Source organism: Physella acuta, unplaced genomic scaffold (assembly GCF_028476545.2).
Source record: "Physella acuta isolate Inbredline_101_S28 unplaced genomic scaffold, ASM2847654v3 ptg000014l, whole genome shotgun sequence".
In the NCBI taxonomy this organism is placed as follows: Eukaryota; Metazoa; Mollusca; class Gastropoda; family Physidae; genus Physella; species Physella acuta.
The window spans coordinates 365,574-387,422 of NW_026731534.1; the positions used below are offsets into that span (position 1 = coordinate 365,574).

The window sequence follows — 21,849 nt, forward strand, 5'->3', positions numbered from 1 at the left end:
AATTATAAATAAATTAAATATGAAATCCAATGCGAAAAGACAATTGCTTACATTTTGATCCACCTTCGACCTGAGAGTAAACAACTCATCATTACTGGACTACACTCAACTAACAAACGCACTATCCCAGGGCATCTAAAAGTGTGTAATCTGACATACAACATTATGCAACACAGATATTACTTTGTCAAACCCATTTTAAGATAACTGCCTACGTGTTTAATTCTAACTTTTTGTTTTGTGGTATTACGTATGACGCTAAGACTACCTTACCTTTTGATTACATTATTGTTGGCAATTAATACAGCAAGTAGTTTAAGTCTAAACCTTTTATTCAATCTTTAATTTATTTTTCAGAATCTGAGAAACAACAGCTGAGAAACTTATCAAATTGTTAAGACAGACATAAGTTACATATAATAATTATTAGAAATCTGCGCTTAATTAGATAGGTATGAAAGATTATCGAATGTTATGAAATAATGCATTGTTACAATTGTGTAAAACAAGGAAAGTGTTTTAAATTACATACATTTTAAATTATTTAGTGAATAATTATTTCTAGATTTAATTAACCATTTTGAAAACATTTAACAACCGTTAGTATAGTCATGTCTAAGTCGGATGATTTGAACGCTGATAAAGAGATGGGAGGCAGTCGTTTAACTGATACACTTAAAGCATCTGAATCTGATTGTAGATACGACAAGGTATCTAAAAGAGGGAGTGATGAAAATGCTAGACTTCTGGCTAAATTTAACTTTATGCAAAGTGTACAAGCAAAAGGAGGAGACTTTGATTCAAAAAGACGTCCAGTATTTAGACCTCCAGATTCGGCCACACTTAAAAATGAAAGACGTCCTGTGTTTAGAACTCCAGATCCGGCCATACTTAAAAATGTTGAAAGAGTATTAGGTTTAAGGTTTTCAATAGATATAGCATTACGAAATACAAATAACGAACAAGTTAAACTTATTTTAGATCGAGGATGTGATGTTAATATTTCAGATAAAAATGGTATGACTGCTTTAATGTTAGCATCAAAATGTGGAAACAATGAAAGTTCCCAATTGCTTTTAGATCTTGGATGTCAGGTAAATATTGCTGACAAAAATGGAAACACTGCTTTAATGTTGGCTTTAAAGAATGGACACCAAAAAATTGTCGAATTACTTTTAGATCGTGGATGCGATGTTAATATTTCAGACAATAATGGTATGACTGCCTTAATGATTGCATCAAGGTATGGCAAATATGAAATTATTAAATTACTTTTAGATCGTGGATGCGATGTTAATATTGCAGACCAAAATGGTATGACTGCCTTAATGATTGTATCACAGTATGGCAACGATGAAATAGTCAAATTACTTTTAGATCGCGGATGTGATGTTAATATTTCAGACAGAAATGGCTCGACGGCCTTAATGTTAGCATCAATGAGTGGACACGATAAAAATGTCAAATTACTTTTAGATCGTGGATGCGATGTTAATATTGCAGACAATAATGGTATGACTGCCTTTATGGTTGCATCATGGTATGGCAGCTATGAAATAGTGAAATTACTATTAGATCGTGGATTTGATGTTAATATTTCAGAACATAATGGTATGACTTCCTTAATGTTGGCATCAAAATATGGAAGAAATACAATTGTCAAATTACTTTTAGATCATGGATGTGATGTTAATAATGCAGACCAAAATGGTAGAACTGCCTTAAGGTTAGCATCAATATATGGGAACAATGAAACTGTCCAATTACTTTTAGATCGTGGATGCGATGTTAATATTTCAGACAATAATGGTATGACTGCCTTAATGATTGCATCAAGGTATGGCAAATATGAAATTATTAAATTACTTTTAGATCGTGGATGCGATGTTAATATTGCAGACAATAATGGTATGACTGCCTTAATGATTGCATCAAGGTATGGCAACTATGAAATTATTAAATTACTTTTAGATCGTGGATGCGATGTTAATATTGCAGACCAAAATGGTATGACTGCATTTATGTTAGCATCACAGTGTGGCAACGATGAAATAGTCAAATTACTTTTAGATCGCGGATGTGATGTTAATATTGCAGACAGAAATGGCTCAACGGCCTTAATGTTAGCATCAAAGAGTGGACACGATAAAAATGTCAAATTACTTTTAGATCGTGGATGCGATGTTAATATTGCAGACAATAATGGTATGACTGCCTTTATGGTTGCATCATGGTATGGCAGCTATGAAATAGTGAAATTACTATTAGATCGTGGATTTGATGTTAATATTTCAGAACATAATGGTATGACTTCCTTAATGTTGGCATCAAAATATGGAAGAAATACAATTGTCAAATTACTTTTAGATCATGGATGTGATGTTAATAATGCAGACCAAAATGGTAGAACTGCCTTAATGTTAGCATCAATATATGGGAACAATGAAACTGTCCAATTACTTTTAGATCGTGGATGCGATGTTAATATTTCAGACAATAATGGAATGACTACCTTAATGATTGCATCAAGGTATGGCAAATATGAAATTATTAAATTACTTTTAGATTGTGGATGTGATGTTAATATTGCAGACCAAAATGGTATGACTGCTTTAATGTTAGCATCAAAATATGGAAACAATGAAAGTTCCCAATTGCTTTTAGATCGTGGATGTCAGGTAAATATTGCTGACAAAAATGGAAACACTGCTTTAATGTTGGCTTTAGAGAATGGACACCAAAACATTGTCGAATTACTTTTAGATCGTGGATGCGATGTTAATATTGCAGACCAAAATGGTATGACTGCATTTATGTTAGAATCACAGTATGGCAACGATGAAATAGTCAAATTACTTTTAGATCGCGGATGTGATGTTAATATTGCAGACAGAAATGGCTCAACGGCCTTAATGTTAGCATCAAGGTATGGCAGCTATGAAATAGTGAAATTACTATTAGATCGTGGATTTGATGTTAATATTTCAGAACATAATGGTATGACTTCCTTAATGTTGGCATCAAAATATGGAAGAACTAAAATTGTCAAATTACTTTTAGATCATGGATGTGATGTTAATAATGCAGCCCAAAATGGTAGAACTGCCTTAATGTTAGCATCAATATATGGGAACAATGAAACTGTCCAATTACTTTTAGATCGTGGATGTGATGTTAATATTGCAGACCGAAATAGTACGACTGCCTTAATATTAGCATCATACTATGGACGAAATGAAATTATCAAATTACTTTTAGAGGTTTCTATTGAACTGCCGCTGGTAAAAAACTGATCAATATTTAATTACGTGAGTTATACAACTAATTATTTAGACCTAGGTCTTTTAAACAGTAATTAACAGTAATTAAATCACTTTAAAGTAGATCTGATGTATGTTCAAAACAAAGTATCCACAATAATTTAGCATCATCGGTGAGTTTTAGTGACTAGTGGGTGTTTTTCCCACGTTTTCTTTAACTTGCTTTCTCTGTTTGTTTTTCCAATCAAATCTTGCGATCGAAATTTCTGGCACTTCCCAGTTAGCTAGCGCGCTGAAATTTTCAGGGAAGCTTTCTTTTGGATGACCGTAGAATATTCAATTGTTATTATTACTAAATTGATCAATGGAAACATTTTATTGAGCATTTTAGACCGCTATATAATCTATATATATATAATTCTCCTCTGCGAGCCATTAGAAAAAAAACGAGCGACGCGTAGCTCGCCTCTCTCTTGCCGCGCGAAGTGACGCGAACGATCCCACGTCGCGACAGGCTTAGGGGCAGATAATTTAGTTTGAACCGACTTTAAACTTACAGGAGGTAACTATTACCACTGGTGGCCAGTTTGGGGGAGACGATATGGTCGAGTGGTTGGGCACACGATTGCTATCCCACTCGACACGGGTTCAAATCTATGTGTTCTAGTCAGTAACCAGCCCTCGTCCTAACCGCTATCAACTAACCTCTGACAATCATTCACTTGCGATTGAGACCAAAGAAGAAAGGGTCTCTCGTTTTTTACGAGTTGTCTTTTTACGAGTTGTCTTCGTTTACCCAAAAAAAAGTGAAAAGATAAAATCGATAGCAAGATTTCAATGCAAACAAACAGACAAAGACTAAAAAGTAGAAAATAATAATCATTAAAATACTAATACTGTTGACTCTCTACAAGCTCCCAAATAAAAGTCAATAGTATTATCTAATCAATAGTAATATAACTTTTACTTCGGCGCCCCACGTTTTTCATCGCTTATAGTAGAGTGATCGCTTGCATTATTGTCTTCTTCTTCTTCTTCTTCGTTCTTAATTATTAGTGTTGAAGGGGATCGAGATTTATCGGCCAGTGGGTTTGAACTTGAGACTTTGTTCGAATTTATCAACCATGAGCTTTTTGCCGACTCGACCACGCCTCCAACACAATTAAGCGTTACGTGTCAACTGGTTATGCGCCATTGAGGCCATTGACTCCGATTTCAGCCTGCTTTTCTTTTTGGATTTGCTTCCATAGCCTTTGTCCAACCAAGAACAAACTGCATTATTGTGATGTATAGCATTTATTTTCTACTTTTTAGTTCAATCAGAAAACGTGGGTTTTTTTTAAACTTTTTTAATGATTATTATTTTTTGTATAATAATAAAAATGGTCCAGCCTCCACCGTCTGTCACTGTGTCACACATGCCCTGAAGACCAGATGTTAGGGTCAAATGTCGAGGGTCACTGTTGTTTACTCTTAAGCATTAATCATGATGGCCTGTTGAAAAAAAACATATTTCCTTCGATTTTATTTGGTGGGTTTTAAAGGCAGTGTTTGTCGTAAATAGATTCGGAAAAGAAAAAAAACAAGATGGTCAAAGCATTGAAGAAAATGTAAGCCAAATTAATACACCCTTTGTTTGCGAATTGGTTGATAAATATCTTAACAATTTGTGACAAATCGCATGCTGCCTATGATAAATCATTTACATAAAATATTGAAAACAATTAAAAAGAAAACTATAAACCATAAGACAAGAGACTTTACATCACCTGTGTAAATGAATAATTCGTGTTTGATATGGAACCATCAGACAGGACCGTTATGTTTCTGGTTGTGTTACACAACTTCCCACTAGTGAAAATTTTAGCCTGAACTTTTTGTTTTGGAGCTTTTAGTGGGACTAACCAGGAGCCTCTTACATCGATTAAACGTTGAAATATAGTGGATAATTGTGATTTATGATTTTTTTTTTGATCCAATAAAAGTTTACTCTTCGTTTTTAATATGAAATGTATAACATTTTACATCTACCACACTTGCTATACGAATCATAGCATATTATCAGTGGTCATCTTGGTCTCGAGTGTTTAGGATGTCCCTGTTTCAGCCCAGCTCTAACGTGTACCTGATTTACGTTCAAGAATCTAACTAGTTGAAAATAGTTGTACCACATTATCGAAACATATCTCTACTTTATTTACTACATATGTCGTGGACATCTATGTTGTGTTTTACTGATGATGAACGAATTGTGATTTTTTTCCTTTGATAATTCTTAACGGCATACCAAGAGAAAAAAGAATTGAGACCATCCTAAATTATCGATACAATTCAATCGTTAAAATGATGTCAAATTTTTTTACATTAAGTTACGGTGTCATGTTCCTAACAGACAAATCAAATTCACCAGCGTGTCGAGTAATATTCCCATGCAATCCAATCACTATAAAATCAACTTGTATGACTTAAATGCGCATATTTCATACCAACATATAAAATGCTCTACCAAAATTTCTACTCAAACTCCCCTACTATCGCGTTGAATCTACTCAAGGTCTACCTCTTCATGCAAATAACCTTCTGGATAACTGGTTGAAAGTCATCATTAGGTTAATCATTCCCCGCTATCTAAGCCATGCCATTATCACCAGATTAATTATCTTCCCAATCTTAGATTAAACCAAAACTAATTATGTGTTTTGAGTGCTCGTGTTAGAAGATCAGTTTTGGTTATAAGAAGTGTTATGGATTTTGTTAGGGATAGTATTAATTGGATAATATAATAGTTAGGGATAAGAATAATGAGTAAATGATTGGGATACAGATACGTTATTACATTATTTTAAAATCGAACAAACGATAGTCTGCACTTTGCAGGATTTTAAATTACCACAAAAATAAGATATAAATCACAATTCATTTTCCGTTCACAAGGGCGACACTTTTGATAACCGCCCTGCCCGGCACTTCTTTCATTACGCCACTGAAAACAGATGACAATCTAATTGTTATGCTTAAAATATTATGTAATATCAAATATATCTACGTGAAAAAGTATGATGTCTAAACAAATAACACTTCTTGTTCGGTTATGTCGCCTGCAGTTGTACTCTCTACTAAACATTCTTTAATGAATAAAATAACTTTCGAATACAAAATATATGTACATCGTGGTAAGTTAACGGTGACGTTATGATAGAATGACAGCAAAACACACTATACTGTGTTAATCAGAGCGCGACATCAGTACTTGTGTCGGCCAAGAGATGAAACGAGGATGTAAACCATATTAGCCTGGGTAGATATTATTTTGTCTTTTTTAGTGTTTTTTACTGAAACAGATGTGTAAAATTTAATACTTTTACTTTAACTACTATTATTCAGTCTATGAGTATTACTGAAAAAATTGAGAAAAAAATGTATTAACTAATTGACTGTTCTATCAGTGTTGTGATTTAAAAGGTAAGTAAAATTGTCGTTAGGTAAGAAATTAATGTTTTTTGTTATAAATTGTATACTACTAGGAATATTTAAATAGTAAAATTGTTTGATTTTCATATAGTTTAAGCTGCATTTCTATAGATGTATTTAGCTTGTACTAGAGTGAACTCGGAATGACTGAATTAAAACATAATAATTTAACCATTAAATATCGATTTATTTTGCAAGCAAAACAAAATATAGGTTTCCTTGTAATAGACAGTATTTAGCTTTGTAATATAAATTTTAATGTGGTTAATATGTTTGTCGATATACCACTTTGTGCAATTAGCGCTTCATCCCTTGCCAATATGAATTACACATAAAACACCTTGACTCGAATTGACTTACATTGCAATTAGGACAGCAATAGGTGACACAGTACAATCTAACAACCCCCTATCTAAACAGGACAGCCCAGTCAAACTTGCTGAGGCTTTATATTTATACTTCACTACTGTTGTCTTGTCTTAGTGTGGTGCGATTATTTCAGTATAATCATATGTAATTTAAGATTTCTACGTTTGTATAAAAAATAATCAACCCTAATTTAAAAAAAAAGTCCGATAAAACATCAACATCATATGTGAGGTTTGAAATATTATTTAATTAAGAATATGTTATTTTCCTATTTCAACTTTATACAAAATATTTTTTTTAAATCATAACTTGTAAATAGAACAGGTAGCCTATATATGTGTTTAATATTATTAAGACTTACTGGTACCCGCGATTAGATCGCAAGCGCTTTGTTTATAGACGGATATCGATTTTAATTAAGTTGTTTTTTCTATAAGGGGATGGAGTGGCCTAGCGGTAGAGAGGTAGACTGCTAACCCTTAAATCTCGAGTTTGAATCCAGGTTGAAGTCAGTAGATAGTCCCTGAGTCCGGCCAGCTATGATGGGTACCCAACTTACATTAGGGAAATTATAGGCAGCTGGGCATAATGCTGACCACACCATCCCTTCATATGCCGAGATCACATACTTAACTTTATTCTAATTATTGGGTTTATATGGCTGGGGGGTGTACTGAATTTATTTTTCAAACACCAAGGTATAATCTATTTCGTTCTTAGATGTATCCAAATCGTCTCCACTATAGTGTGTAGTTCCTAATAAAATATTCATTGTTATATTCTCATATAGCAGTCATGTGAGTTGTTTTCAAAATCCGCATATTATTAAGTAAAATCTCTCTGTACATCACGATTCCATTGTGTAGCTGGATGACACGACATCTTGCAACACAAAAAGTTTTTTTTTTAAAATCTAAAACTAATTATAGCATCTACACGACACTAAATCAACCAACCGTTGCAACTAACCCAGTACACGTCTATCTAACACAAGGACAGCAGCTAAACAACCTTCATACAATTTAAACCGGATGCAACCGGTTCATCCAGCAACCTTACCGACACTCCTCCATGTTTTAGAAGGGGGGGGGGGGTATTTGTATTTCTAACACCAATGTATATGTTGTTTCGTATTTAGCTGTATTCCAATCGTCTTCACTATAGTGTGTATTTCCTATCGAAATAGTCTCTATCGCAATCATACATAGCTATCATGTGAATTATTAAAATAAATCATACATTATAAAGTAAAATATCGTTGCACAAGCACGACTACATAGTGTAGCTAGATAGCTCGACGTGTTTTTCATGCAGACAACAACACTACTTGCAGTACAATGTGAGATTTTTTTAAAATCTAAATCTAATTTTAGCATCCGTACGACCTTAAATTAACCAACCGTTGCAAGTAACCCAAAGTACGTCAACTAGGTACATGGTGTGCGCGCCTGTGTGCAAACAGGGTAATGGCGATAGGTGTGTGGGTTTTACATCTAAATCATCACTGAACAAGATTGTTTTATGTAAGTAGTCTCTGTTTGACTTGCGATTACACTATGTTGTATGCTAAAACAACAGAATTAATCACAATGAAAATGGCTTACTAGTATGTAGAAATGTATGTTAAATAATTCACTAATTTTTGGAGCTATCTCATGTGCTTATATCAACATAGTGTTCATTTCATAATCAACTTAATTAAACAAATTAAGCGGGAGTGATCCCCCATAAAATTTATCGTTCTTATATAACTCAACAAGGAAAGTCAAATCAGGATATAGACATGCTTTTAACCATTTTTTACAAACTTAATACTTAATATTGTTATATCAGAATATAAACTCTTGGAAAAGATAATTGCGCACCAGGTAAATAGCAAACAATATGTGCTTTGTAGTGTGGAATATTAATACTTTATAGATGCATGTTGTTGTTTTTTTTTTTGAGAAATCCGAAATAATGTAAAGTACTATTTCTGGTCACCGAAAAAAATCAATATTTACAGAATACATTGATATTTTACTTATATGTGACAATTTATCTATGAACCAAAAACGGTACTCCGGTTATAGTAGAAAAAGTTCCACTTCCCTTAATCAGAAATAGCTAAAACTTTAAGATTAATTTAATTTTTATGTAATACTTATATTTGGAATTTCATCAGCCTAGCTATAATGTACTCAAGTTACCAAGTTTACAGACACAAACATAGATATACAGACAGAATTGCAAAGCCTAGTTTTTCCGACTCGATTACGCATAAAACGCCAAAATAAAATAAAAAATCAGGATTTAGAATTTTCTCCCGAAAAAAATAAATCCCCTATAGGCCTACTTTTTATATGACGAAGTACTGAGTAAAAATGGTGAAAGCTTTCAAAATTTCATGTGATTTTTTTTTTTTTTTTGCATACAAGAAAGTAAAAATATCCATATGCGTTTTAAAAAAAGTAAGCTCTCTCTCTTGTTATTATTGGTGACACAATGTAAGGTTCTTTACCAATCGTACATGTAAAAGTAAAGTGCCCCTTCGATATTTATCTCCAATGCAGCAAGTTGAATAGAGTTTACTTGTTTCAGTGACTTCAGTATATGGAGAAATAATATGGTCAGCACTATGCCCAGCTGTCTTAAGTTTCGCTATCGTGAGTCAAGTATTCATTAAATATTAGTGGACTGAGGACCCACTTTTCTGGTAACTCTACATGCATCCTAACGAGCTACACATTATTTTATGTCGGATCAAAAATACTTCAATATGGCCTATTCTTAATTGATGCTGATATGAATGCTCCTACATTTGAAAGGTCCACACACCATATAACTATGACAACATATCAAGCATGACGTTGGCTTTTAACCAGGAAGTAAAATGTTTACGGCCCGTTACCGTGGTTGTCCCAGTCTAACGTGTTTTGTTACATTGACATTCTTGATCACATCCTGCACACAGCGAAACTGTGGCTACGGCGGTCTTTTTTGTTACTGGTAAAAAAACATAGTAGCCTACATCATTCCTTGGATTATCCAGCGAATGTCACGTAAACCATCTTTAATTTTCTTCCATGCTAAAACATCCCATTTGCTCTAAGGTGGATTGTTTAAGTAGTGACCCAAATTTTTTATACGTTTAATCCAGCGTTCGCTTTCCTCGTCCTCCATTGTGATGCTAAAATCTTCAAGGTGGAGAAATCCTAGGTTATATTTCGAGTGTTAAAACGGGAGTTGCTGGAAAAAAAAATGTTAAATACATTGAAAACGATGTAATTAGTGCTATGTATTGCATACATTTAAAAAGATTATCAACATAAAACTGAAAAAAGCATTATTAAAAACATGTTTACGAGCATATGCTAATGAAGTTTTCGTATAAACAAAGTTTTTCGTTTTATAATCGCAAAATTGTTGCAAAATGTTAAATGATGTTGAATAAGCTTCACTTAACGTTCTCTTTTATCCTTATATCAGTACATTTTTGCACAGCAATTCCAATGGAATCGTGCTATAAAAATGTGTTGTAAACTTGCGGCAAACCTCTTATCATTCAAAACAATTTAAGGCGAACAGTTTTTATAATACGCTGCTTTATAATAACAAAAGTTGATCCGTTACGTCTTTCTGGGATCTAGTCCTACTCATCAAAATGACACATCTTTATATGAGTGTTTCATCAGTGCGTTACCAATCGGTATGTTAGACGTGTGAACTTTTTAAATGGTACTGAGTTATTAAATGTTATCATTTACGCTGGTTTGTCCACACTACCGACTAGACGCCACTGAACATGCTGAATGAACGTCTTGATTGTACGTTGATGTGACGAAGATGTCTATAAGGAAGTGTGTAGGTCCGGAGAGATTATGTGCGAGAGTGGCCTCCCCTTGGAAGTGCTGTGTGAGCGAGAAAAACAAGTGTGTAAACGAGGGAGTGTGTATGCAGTGTGTGGAGTAGTGTCAACTCAGTGTAGCTAGTCGTCAGTAGTTTCTTGTGTCAATGTTTCTTCTTGTCGTTGATGAAAATTATACTTCAATGTTACAAATTCACCTTGAGGATTGTGTTCTTTATTAGTGTTACAACTGGCCCCAAAAAATCCAAAAATAATTAGAAAGCCGAGTGTAACAGTTGATCACTCTTTGTAATATTGAAGTAGAACAAGCCTAGTCACCACCCAGACATAGAAAGCCGCTAATTACACCACTGTAGGGGTGCAAGGAGCGATGTATGTGTCGGTTTAGTCATTGAATGTCATTGTTTATTTTGTTTGGTGCTATTTGATACAACGCATAGAGTAGACTGGGATGCATTAAAACAACCATTTGTACAGTGAACAAAACATTCAATGACGCACTTCGATCGCTGCTTCAGGATTTTACATTGCTCTATACTCTATAGTCTTAATGTGTGTAGCACATTGTAATCGGCACCAATAGACACAAAATAATAATTGCTTTATTTTTAACAATACCAGAAATCAATAATATGTGTATGTAGGGAAGGGGGGGGGACGTGTAAACATTTTCATTTTTGAACCCCGTATTATAAGTCCAAGCTTTAGTCAATGTTTGAAACGCACCTCTGTCAGGCTCATACGTTATCTGATTACACTCTCAGTTGTCATATCTACACTACACGTTAATGTCATGATCTAAAATGTTCACACTTTACCACGTTGTCAAATCTATTATGGTAACAGTTATCTTGAGACGTACGTCAAGTAAGTAGTAATTAGCTAGAATTTACTTCGATAAGTGCCATTACGTTATGCCGCAATCAAAAATGTTTGACGATTCTATAGCTAATAAAGGCATAGCAGAACGTAAAATAATGCATACTAGTTTCTTTGTATCTAGCAAAGTTATAGTGATTAATCCAGCTGTACCGGTTTCGATATAATCGTGAAATGTATGGACAAGTCTCGTTAAAGCGCGGTTGATGACATGACATTTTCCGTTTCAAATTTTCAATAGCCGAGTATTCAATGAGTATGTATTAAAATTAGTGTCCCTAAAAACAATCAATTAAAATACATTTAATTTTATTAATGTATCATCCCTAGTTGAGATATGTGTGTATTTGTATTTGTAAAAATAATACAAATGCTGAACGTGTTGAACATGTTTTAGAAGAACTTGACAAGCAAAGACAGAAAATAATCGTTAAATTTTAATATTTCTTTATTAAAACCAGTATAAGATGCGTGACGTTATTTTCAATTAACTGTATGTGCCTATGGTTATATTAAACAATGATTTACCTCACTGTGGGTCGAAACCCACTAGGGGGGTCGCTAAGGGCTTTCTGGGGGGAGGGGGGGGGGTAATCACCAGCAAAAAATTATCTATACAAATTATTTTTTTTTAAGTTTTTAATGGTATGTAAGAGAGAGATTGAGAGAGAGAAAGAGAGAGAGAGAGAAAGAGAGAGAGAAAGAATGAGAGACAGAGAAATAGAGAGAACGAGAGATTTCTCAAAATAATTCTATATACTTTTCATATATTGTATATTTTAATATTTATTCGAGTTAACTATTTTATGTAAAATCTCATGATTCTCGCGATCGTTTGTTTTCCCGGCTGTCGCTTTAAAAACTATAACAGAGTATTGAGTGTACCTGACATATATATTCGAAGAGCAAAATATGATTATACTCAAAGTAAAAGAAACTGCATTGATACTTAATCCATTCCCCGTGATTCTCTTAATATAGTATGCACCATTTATGCCCAAACTTGACACTGATTGCCTTTCGAGATTTAGTTCCTTTTGTGTCTTTAAATATATGCGAGAGTGAATTTTCGAATACCACTCCAATTACGAAAAAACCAAGAAATTGAATATTGAGAATGACATGAGATTGGTGTTAAAAAAAAACTCAATCGCAAATGTTGAGGCTAGTTAATAACATGCAACATGATACTCATCGCATTGAAACATTGATTAATCATAATTTTCAATTCTAAGGTGACGCGGATCACTTACTTTTTATAAAATGGGGTCACCTCTCCAAAAATATTGGGAACTTGTGTGTTAAACGATTAACTATAAAAAAAGTGCTACTGTGCATTTGGCTATACGTTACCAAAGCTGGTACTTAAACAGGCTATTTTTTAGGTTCTATTCAGAGAATTTTAGGACACAATATTTTATGTTATTTCAATACTGGTCTAGATTCTATTATCAGGGTTTATGACAATTGGTAAAAGAAAGCCTGCTTTGACTATACTGACTTGCGGCTGATCTCATATCGACAAAACTTAATTGTCGATAATCTTAACAGTGTGATCGTTGAGAACGTAAACAAACCACGACAATCAGTGACAAAAAGAATTTAAAAAATATTTTAACAAATTAATTATCTAAATAAAATATATGAGTTTACATTGTGTCTCTTTCCAGTAGCCTAAACGCACAAGCGGTAGGAGAAGGGCGTGGGTGGAGAAGTGTGCTTTCCGCTCCGGATGACACCAAATTAAACAATCGTAACGTTTGTTTTCAAATTAATTGTCTCATCTTCAACAGTAGAAGAGGAGTGACAACGAATAAAAATGCTACATTTTTGGAGGGGATGATGATGACATTAGTCAACGCGTCGGCAGACACCCCACCTAGTGACGCCATTATTTTTTATGAATCCACAATTACACTATAACGCAACAAAGTTGCGTCGCTATGTCTGATGTTACCGTGTTTTCTTTACTATTTTATATTTTAATTTAACAAAACAATTTTTGTACAGTATTTTGATTTGGTGGTGCCTAGTAATTGGTTTCAAGCCGGTGCGGTCCGCAACCACCTCCTGCCCACAGACACACTCCATGAGACGCCACTAAATCTCCTGGTGTCATATTTCATTAGCTTGGTATCATGGGCGTAGCGACCCATTCCGGCGCCCGGTGTGAACTATCAACTTTGCTCCCCCCACCCATTTATATATTTATTCACGATCGCTAAAAGGCCCCGACCCCCTAGTTGTATAAGTATTCATATTGGCAGACCCTCCAACCTCCTGATTCATGGTCTCTTAACGTTTTTAATGTTTCAACTGATGTAGAAAACAATTAAGTCCATAAAGCTAAGTAACACTCTATTTGCATTTTTTTTACCCATTTCGGCGCCTCCTTAAGGTCGCCACCTGGGGCTGCCGCCCCACCCGCCATCCCCTAGCTACGCCTTTTGTTTAGTATGAATTTATTCTGGTGCCCTGTCAAAACGGCCCGGGACAAATCGGCCCCGTCTAAACGGCCCCGTTAATATGACCCCGTCAAATCGACACCCGACATAACGACCCAGTCAAAATAGCCCTTAATATATTGCAAAAATCCTCATGTAGCTGTGCTAATATACTTGAATTCTCGTGTACCACTGTGTGATTTTTCAGAGCTAGTTTCACACAATGGCTCTGTTCAGTGTCGTATTTTAGATGTTAAACGAATAAATATCACGTGACACGACAACTACGTGTTTGGTAAAACACTGCCTGCTAAAATTGTACAGGGTCTTGTCTATAAATAGTTCTGTTAGTCATGAATGAATTACTATAAGCCAACTACGTTGGCCTACTTGGCACGTTTAAACACGTCAATTTAAAGGTGACCTTCATAGCGTATAGTAAGGAGAACAGTCAAAATATTAATAAATTTCAGAATTAAAACATATTGTCATTACACAGTAAAAAGTTATAATTTTAAAACAATTATTATAGTAAAACATTACACCATAATGGTGCCCTGTCAAAACGGCCCGGAACAAATCGGCCCCGTCAAAACGGCCCCGTTAATATGACCCCGTCAAATCGACCCCCGACATAACGAGCCAGTCCAAATAGCCCCGTTAAAAGGGCCCCGACTTATTGGCTCCCGTCAAATGGGCTCCCGTTATATTGACTCGCGACATATAGGCTCCCGACAAATGAGCTCCCGATATTTAGGCTCCTGACAAATGGACTCACGACATATTGGCTCTCGACATAAGGGCTCACAAACAAATGCGCTCCCGACAAACGGGCTCACGATATATCAGCTACCAACAAATGGGCTCCCGATATATTGGCTACCGACAAAATAACTCCCGACATATTGGCTCCAGACAAATGAATGGCATGACCACTATTGGCATAAAAGTAACCATTTTTTTCTACCTCCACTAATACTATAACTTTTTTAATGCCTGAATGAAATTGTTTTTCATGAACAAACATCAATTCACAAACAAATCAAGCCCTTAACAGCTAAAATCTACAAATTCTAAAATTTTGATAATGTTTAATTTACAACAGTAAAGATCTGTTGCATAAAAGCGAGCACAGAAGTGATATAGTGTACGATATACATGATGTTTACAGGAGAACGATATTTTGTTTTGGAAACCTACAAGCATACTGGAGGTAGAAAGGTACATCGTGGACCCTTCTCCCCACACACTGAGTTGGAACAGCCTATAACCGACTAAAATATTGAAGTCATAGATAGATGACCCTTAAGGGGGCAGTATCACCCAGACTAAGGCAGGAAAGCAAAAATATTCACACAAAAAAAACTATTCGACATTCATATGTCAAAATTGTACAGCAGTAGTAACGTTTCTTCCGCTATTATACAGTATATAAATTGTAGGGTATATGTATAGCAACATGTTTTCAAAAAATTATTTTGTTAATATTTTATTACATTTTGAATTTTTTTGTAAACAATTTTCCGAAACCATAAGTAAAGTACTTAAAATTTGGTATAAATCTTCCTTGCGTTAATGGATATCGTTGGTACTCATAGCAATCTATAGAGGGATAAATACTTTTTGAAATCATTTCTAAAGTTGGTCTTGCCGGGACGTTGAGCAAATGCACCGAGTCCTCATCTCCATGCACTAGAAATGGACTATGCAACTATCACGAAAGTCAACAATGGGGTTTCGCCCAATTTTGTTCCCTCTAGGTCGAAAGATCCGTTTCAGAACGAAGAAGAAGAAAAAAGATCCGGAGAGGAGCCACCCGGACTACGGTTCGGGTGGTTTAATGAAAACTTGGGCCCAAACTCTTTCAGTTTCAGATATCAAGACAACAATCACAATCGACCAGTCTGATGAAATAGCTCCTGAGCTCTTCGACTCGCCTACAGTAATTCAAGTCACCATAAAATCAACCAACCACCAGAACATCCCTGGTCTCCTCTTGCGCAATATCAATAGCCCACACCAGATCCTGCTGCTCAACTATGGACGTGGGGATACCCGGTACTTCTCGTCCAACGAGTTTGATGTAGCGGATCTGGACGGCACCACAAAAACACACGGCCCATACACTTTGAATTTCGACAGATACCACAAGGACAAAATCATCGGAACCCTTAGATGGGTCCCGCCAGCCCTGAGCAACGAAACACTGATTAAGGCACTGCAAACAGTCAGCAAATCTACAACTACAATAACCACAATCCCGCACACAAACAATCGCAGATTCACCATCCAGAACGACAATCCACAACACATCCCACACTACATCCAAATTACATACAAAGACACAACACGTAATATCCTCATCGCACTGCCAGGAAGACGTCAAGCCTGTCAGGTGTGCGGCTCGGACAGACACTGGACCAACCACTGCCAATCATCAACACCAGAGTCAACACCCAATGTTCACCTGTCAACAATACAGGAACCAACTCAACAACCATCCTCACAGACAATTTTAACAGAACCACCTAGAGCACCACCCACACCGCAGCAAACATTGGTAACCCCTAACCTGTCGAACCAAAAAAGCGATCCCAAGTACGGCTTACCCGAAGTGGGGCGCCGAAGCAAAAGTTATATTACTATTGATTAGATAATACTATTGACTTTTATTAGGGAGCTTGTAGAGAGTCAACAGTATTAGAAACTGTAAGAAAATCACGGCGCCCCACGTTTTTGATCGCTTATAGTAGAGTGATCGCTTGCATTATTGTGATGTATAGCATTTATTTTCTACTTTTTAGTTCAATCAGAAAACGTGGGTTTTTTAAAACTTTTTTAATGATTATTATTTTCTACTTTTTAGTCTTTGTCTGTTTGTTTGCATTAAAATCTTGCTATCGATTTTATCTTTTCACTTTTTTTTGGGTAAACGAAGACAACTCGTAAAAAGACAACTCTTAAAAAACACGTTGTGTGAATACGTTACTGACTAGAACACATAGATTTGAACCCGTGTCGAGTGGGATAGCAATCGTGTGCCCAACCACTCGACCATATCGTCTCCCCCATTCTGGCCACCAGTTGTTACGGTTGTTTGTACACAAACACCGCGTGAACACTACTCAGTAAGCAAAGAGGGAGAGTACCGAACCTTGTTTTCATCAAATTACAGTTACTGGGTTATGTCCCCTTTTCTCCACGTCTTTACTACAATTATATAGCGGTCTAAAATGCTCAATAAAATGTTTCCATGGATCAATTTAGTAATAATAACAATTGAATATTCTATGGTCATCGGAAACAAAGCTTCCCTGAAAATTTCAGCGCGCTAGCTAACTGGGAAGTGCCCGAAATATCGATCGCAAGATTTGATTGGAGAACCAAACAAACAGACGCGAAAGCAAGTTAAAGAAAACGTCGGAAAAAATGAAATCAGCCCCACAGAACAAGGAAAATTAACAAAAAAACTCGCGAATCAAATCTTCGATCGCCTGACAAACACCTTAGAAACCCAGCCGCAACAACAAAACTACCACTTAACCAATTCAAATTCCCAAACCTTTAACTCCTGGAAAAGACAAGAGCTGCGGTTATTGCTTTCACAGTTTCAGTACTGCCAGCGAGTGTAAAACACATACAAAAACTTCCCATCCTGATACGAGTAAATGCCCGCATTGCAACAATCTGATCAAATGCAGAGGAGCAATAAAGCACCACGTACTAAAACACCCAGACACCGCCGTCTTCCAGTGTGGATACTGCCTAACAAGTCTATACACCAAATACGACATAGAAAAACACCTCAACGACCAGCACCCCGACAACGACCCCTGCCACAATCAAATATTCTACATCCTCAACCCAGACAGATCCATTTCTTACATATATGCAGACGACAGAACTTAAACAGCGAGAAGGACAAATCTTCAAATATGACACGCTGTAGCCTACTCACCACTTAAACGATTTTTGTCAATCCCTCCTCATCCGGATTCCAACAATTTCATTTTACTTTAACACTGTTTACTGATTATCCCTTAAAATTTTGTATAACATCATATATAAAACAAATATGATAACCATGTACATACTTATTATTAATACGCTCATCCGGACAAAATGGTTTCATTAGATGATAAAATTTAGTAAAAAAAGTGTATACATTTGTAAATTCATCTTGATATGTTTTTTTTTTAAAACATTAAGAAAAATGTAAAATATGCTGATGTTGTTGCACTTGTTTTAAATTGCAAATAAAAATTGAAAAAAAAAAGAAAATTTCTAAGTTCAATTTTTTTGGTCTGACTTTGAAAAATTCTAAAAATTTCAAAATTTGTCACAATGGATATCTTCTAGTTCCAGCGATAGGCTATCCAGGGGTCGGCAACCTGCGGCTCGCGAGCCGCATGCGGCTCTTTTGATGTCAAGATGCTGCTCTTTAGCTCCAAGCACAATTATTAAAATTATGTTATTATTAACTAGGCATACTGCCTAGCTTCGCTTAGGTTTTCAAAAAAATGGAGGAATTGAATGATTAATTAATAGGTGATTGGCTGCTATGTTAAATGTTTAGGGGGTAAATTTATACAGTGGAGTAATTTAAATTTAATCTAATGCTAGACAAATATTGATGGATTATTCGCAAAATTATTACTCGCATGGTAATTAGAACTGCAAGGGATTTCTTAATAGTATCAATCAAATATTATAATAAATTACTTTCGCAATTATTTTTTACAATTTCAGTACAATGCAAAACTTTATTTATAACAAAATATTTATTTAAAACAATGCTATACTTTATGATTTTTGTTTTTTTCTTGAAAAGAGTATACAAAATATTTAAAAACTATTACATTAAAAAGTTACCTCCCCTGTTCATAGACCAAATGACCAAATCTCGTATAATGAGAATTTCATTCGCGGTCATTTTTAGCCCTCTTAGAGGGCTTTAAGTCTGACCAACAGTTTTTCCATACGGCGTAGTCATCTATAGAGGTGTATACAAAAATTAGCCAGATGTAACGACGGTAAGTGCCCTTATATCCGTTTTGAAATCACCCTCTGTTTTTCCCATAAAATACAAAGATTATATAGGGAAATACGACTGGTCAGTTTTGACCCATTTAACGTAGTTTCCCGGACATGGCGAGTTTTTTGTGACACCCCAAGGCGTTCTCCTACCACCTCACAAAATTTCAAGGGGGGTCGTCGTCGGAAATTGTTTTTCGTAATAGAGCTCATATAAAGAGAATTTCACTCGCGGTCATTTTTTAGCCCTCGTCGAGGGCTTTGAGTGAAAACGACAGTTTTCCCTAAAGGTCAAGCCATTCACCTAAGAGCATGCAATAAATTCGCCAGATGTAAAGACGGTAAGTGCCCTCAAATTCGTTTTGAAATCACCCTCTGTTTTTCCCAGAAAAATATAAAGATTATATAGGGAAATACGACTGGTCAGTTTTGACCCATTTAACGAATTTTCCCGGACATGACAAGTTTTTTGTGACACCCCAAGGCGTTCTCCTACCACCTCACAAAATTTCAAGGGGGGTCGTCGGAGGAAATTTTTTTCGTAATTGAGCCCATATAAGGCGCCGGTCAGTCGAGGTCAGTTTTGACCCCCTCTCCGTAGACTTTTCCGCAAACCGTCACTGGCCCTCGTGTTCTATCGCCCCAAGGCACTATCGTGCCAAATCGGGAACTTGACCACTTTGCTTTATATATATAGATTTATTAGTCTGTAACACTCGGTAATGAACGATATAATAATACATATAAACAATAAACACTCGCTATTCTATTAAAATATTTAGTTACTCCCTATTTTAAAGTAGGCTACTTCCTTGTTTTCTAAAGCTGATTTATATAACAATAAACAATGTCTGTGTTTGGATCATATTTATCGGTGCACGGGCTTACCTACACTACCGCCTACCACCATGGCGTGCTGTATGAAAGCCTTAAGTGTAAGTTAATCACTCACCGTAATATCTCCGCTACTAACTCACCGCCTAATTGTTGAGAACGGAAAGTGGCGTTCTCGTGAACCAGATTATACTACCACATGGGCGCCGCGTACGGACCTTAGCTCGGTTTAATCATCGAATGTCGTATTATAGGGTGCTCCTTAAAACTAAGGTAGGCGTTTAGTGCTCGCGGGATAGACCTGGGCGCCAAATCGCACCCTGGAGTGACTAAAGCAAACCATTGTATCCATAGCCTATAGCGCTGTTTAAAATGAACGTATTGCTGCCCATCGTGTCGATAGTGTACAGCCTATTTTTAAAATTGAACGTATGCGCCATAGTGCTCGCAGGCGAGCCCGGGGTGCTTCGTGTTGGGCAATGGACGAGGCGTCAGTGGTTGCGCCTGTTGTAGTTTTACCGCTGAATATAGTAGTATCTCTTACCCGCTATGCAGGACGTCCGATTAACGTATGCCAAGTACTAACATAGCCGCTCTGGAACTCCGGGCGTCAAAAGGTGTATTGACAAAAAATGCACCACCAAATGATCTTTTGTACAAACCCTCCTGAAGTGTTTTAATTAACTCTTTAAGGTTTCATGACAATCGGATGAACGGTGTCGAAACGCAATCGACTTTTATTTTTATATACAGTATATAGAGAAGAATCGAATCGTGCGCTACCGGGGCGCCGCTCCTGCGAATTCAAAAAACTTTTTCGCAGAAACTTTTCCAGGAGTATTCTCAAAACTTCCCAAAGTTTCATGGCGATCGGATGAAAGGTGTACTAATGCATAAAAGAAAAACAGACACACACACATACACACACATACACACACAAGCACACACACACAAACACACATACATTTATATATATATATATATATATATATATATATATATATATATATATATATATATATATATATATCAAATCCTAATTAAAGATCATAATATTGAAAAAAAAATGTTGGCGGCTCTTTAAAAACTGGGAAATTTTGCAAATTGTAAATTTTGGCTCTTCGGTCACAAAAGGTTGCCGACCCCTGGACTATGCTGTTGTGCATCTCCCAGTGTATTTTCAGCAGGAAGGGCCTAAATGTTGGAAAACCGCAGCCACAAATTACTTAGTAAAAAAGTTTTTGTTAAATAATTTTTAAAAAATGTTTGCATCATACGTTAACTTTCTTTTATGTGCTGTTTTATAGCTCCTAATTAATTACTATTATGGTAAAAAAATTATGTGTGTATGTGTAATAGTTTTTTTTGGCAGATTTTTTTTTCAATTTTCAAATGTCTGGGTGATACTGCCCCCTTAAATTAAAACATACTATATTTTATAATAGATAAACTAATATAAAAACAAGGCCTGCCGAATAAGAGATGCATACGTTGTATTACTTAAAAGTGTTGGATAAATTAACTCTAAAGAATATTGATGAAGGGGTCCCACTGGCAAGTGTCATATTCAGTGAGACCGCTTCGCCGGGAGACTTAGTCTCTACAGAAACGGTATTGTCAGTGATCCTTTTGTCTGGAGTCAAATTGACAGGAGCCTTTTTGTCGTGAGCTAAACTGACGCTAGCCTATTTGTCGGGAGTCGTAATGACGG

At 35.8% G+C, this 21,849-nt stretch overlaps 1 protein-coding gene across 1 annotated transcript; it reads left to right on the forward strand.

Moving 5' to 3' along the window:
* The first annotated feature begins 611 nt into the window (after positions 1-611).
* On the forward strand, positions 612-18,179 carry LOC131936322 (ankyrin repeat domain-containing protein 50-like). The gene is made up of 3 exons (XM_059293252.1): positions 612-2,997; positions 16,139-16,660; positions 18,007-18,179. Exons 1-3 carry the CDS (start codon positions 612-614, stop codon positions 18,177-18,179), a joined length of 3,081 nt encoding a protein of 1,026 aa, XP_059149235.1.
* Positions 18,180-21,849: the final 3,670 nt, after the last annotated feature.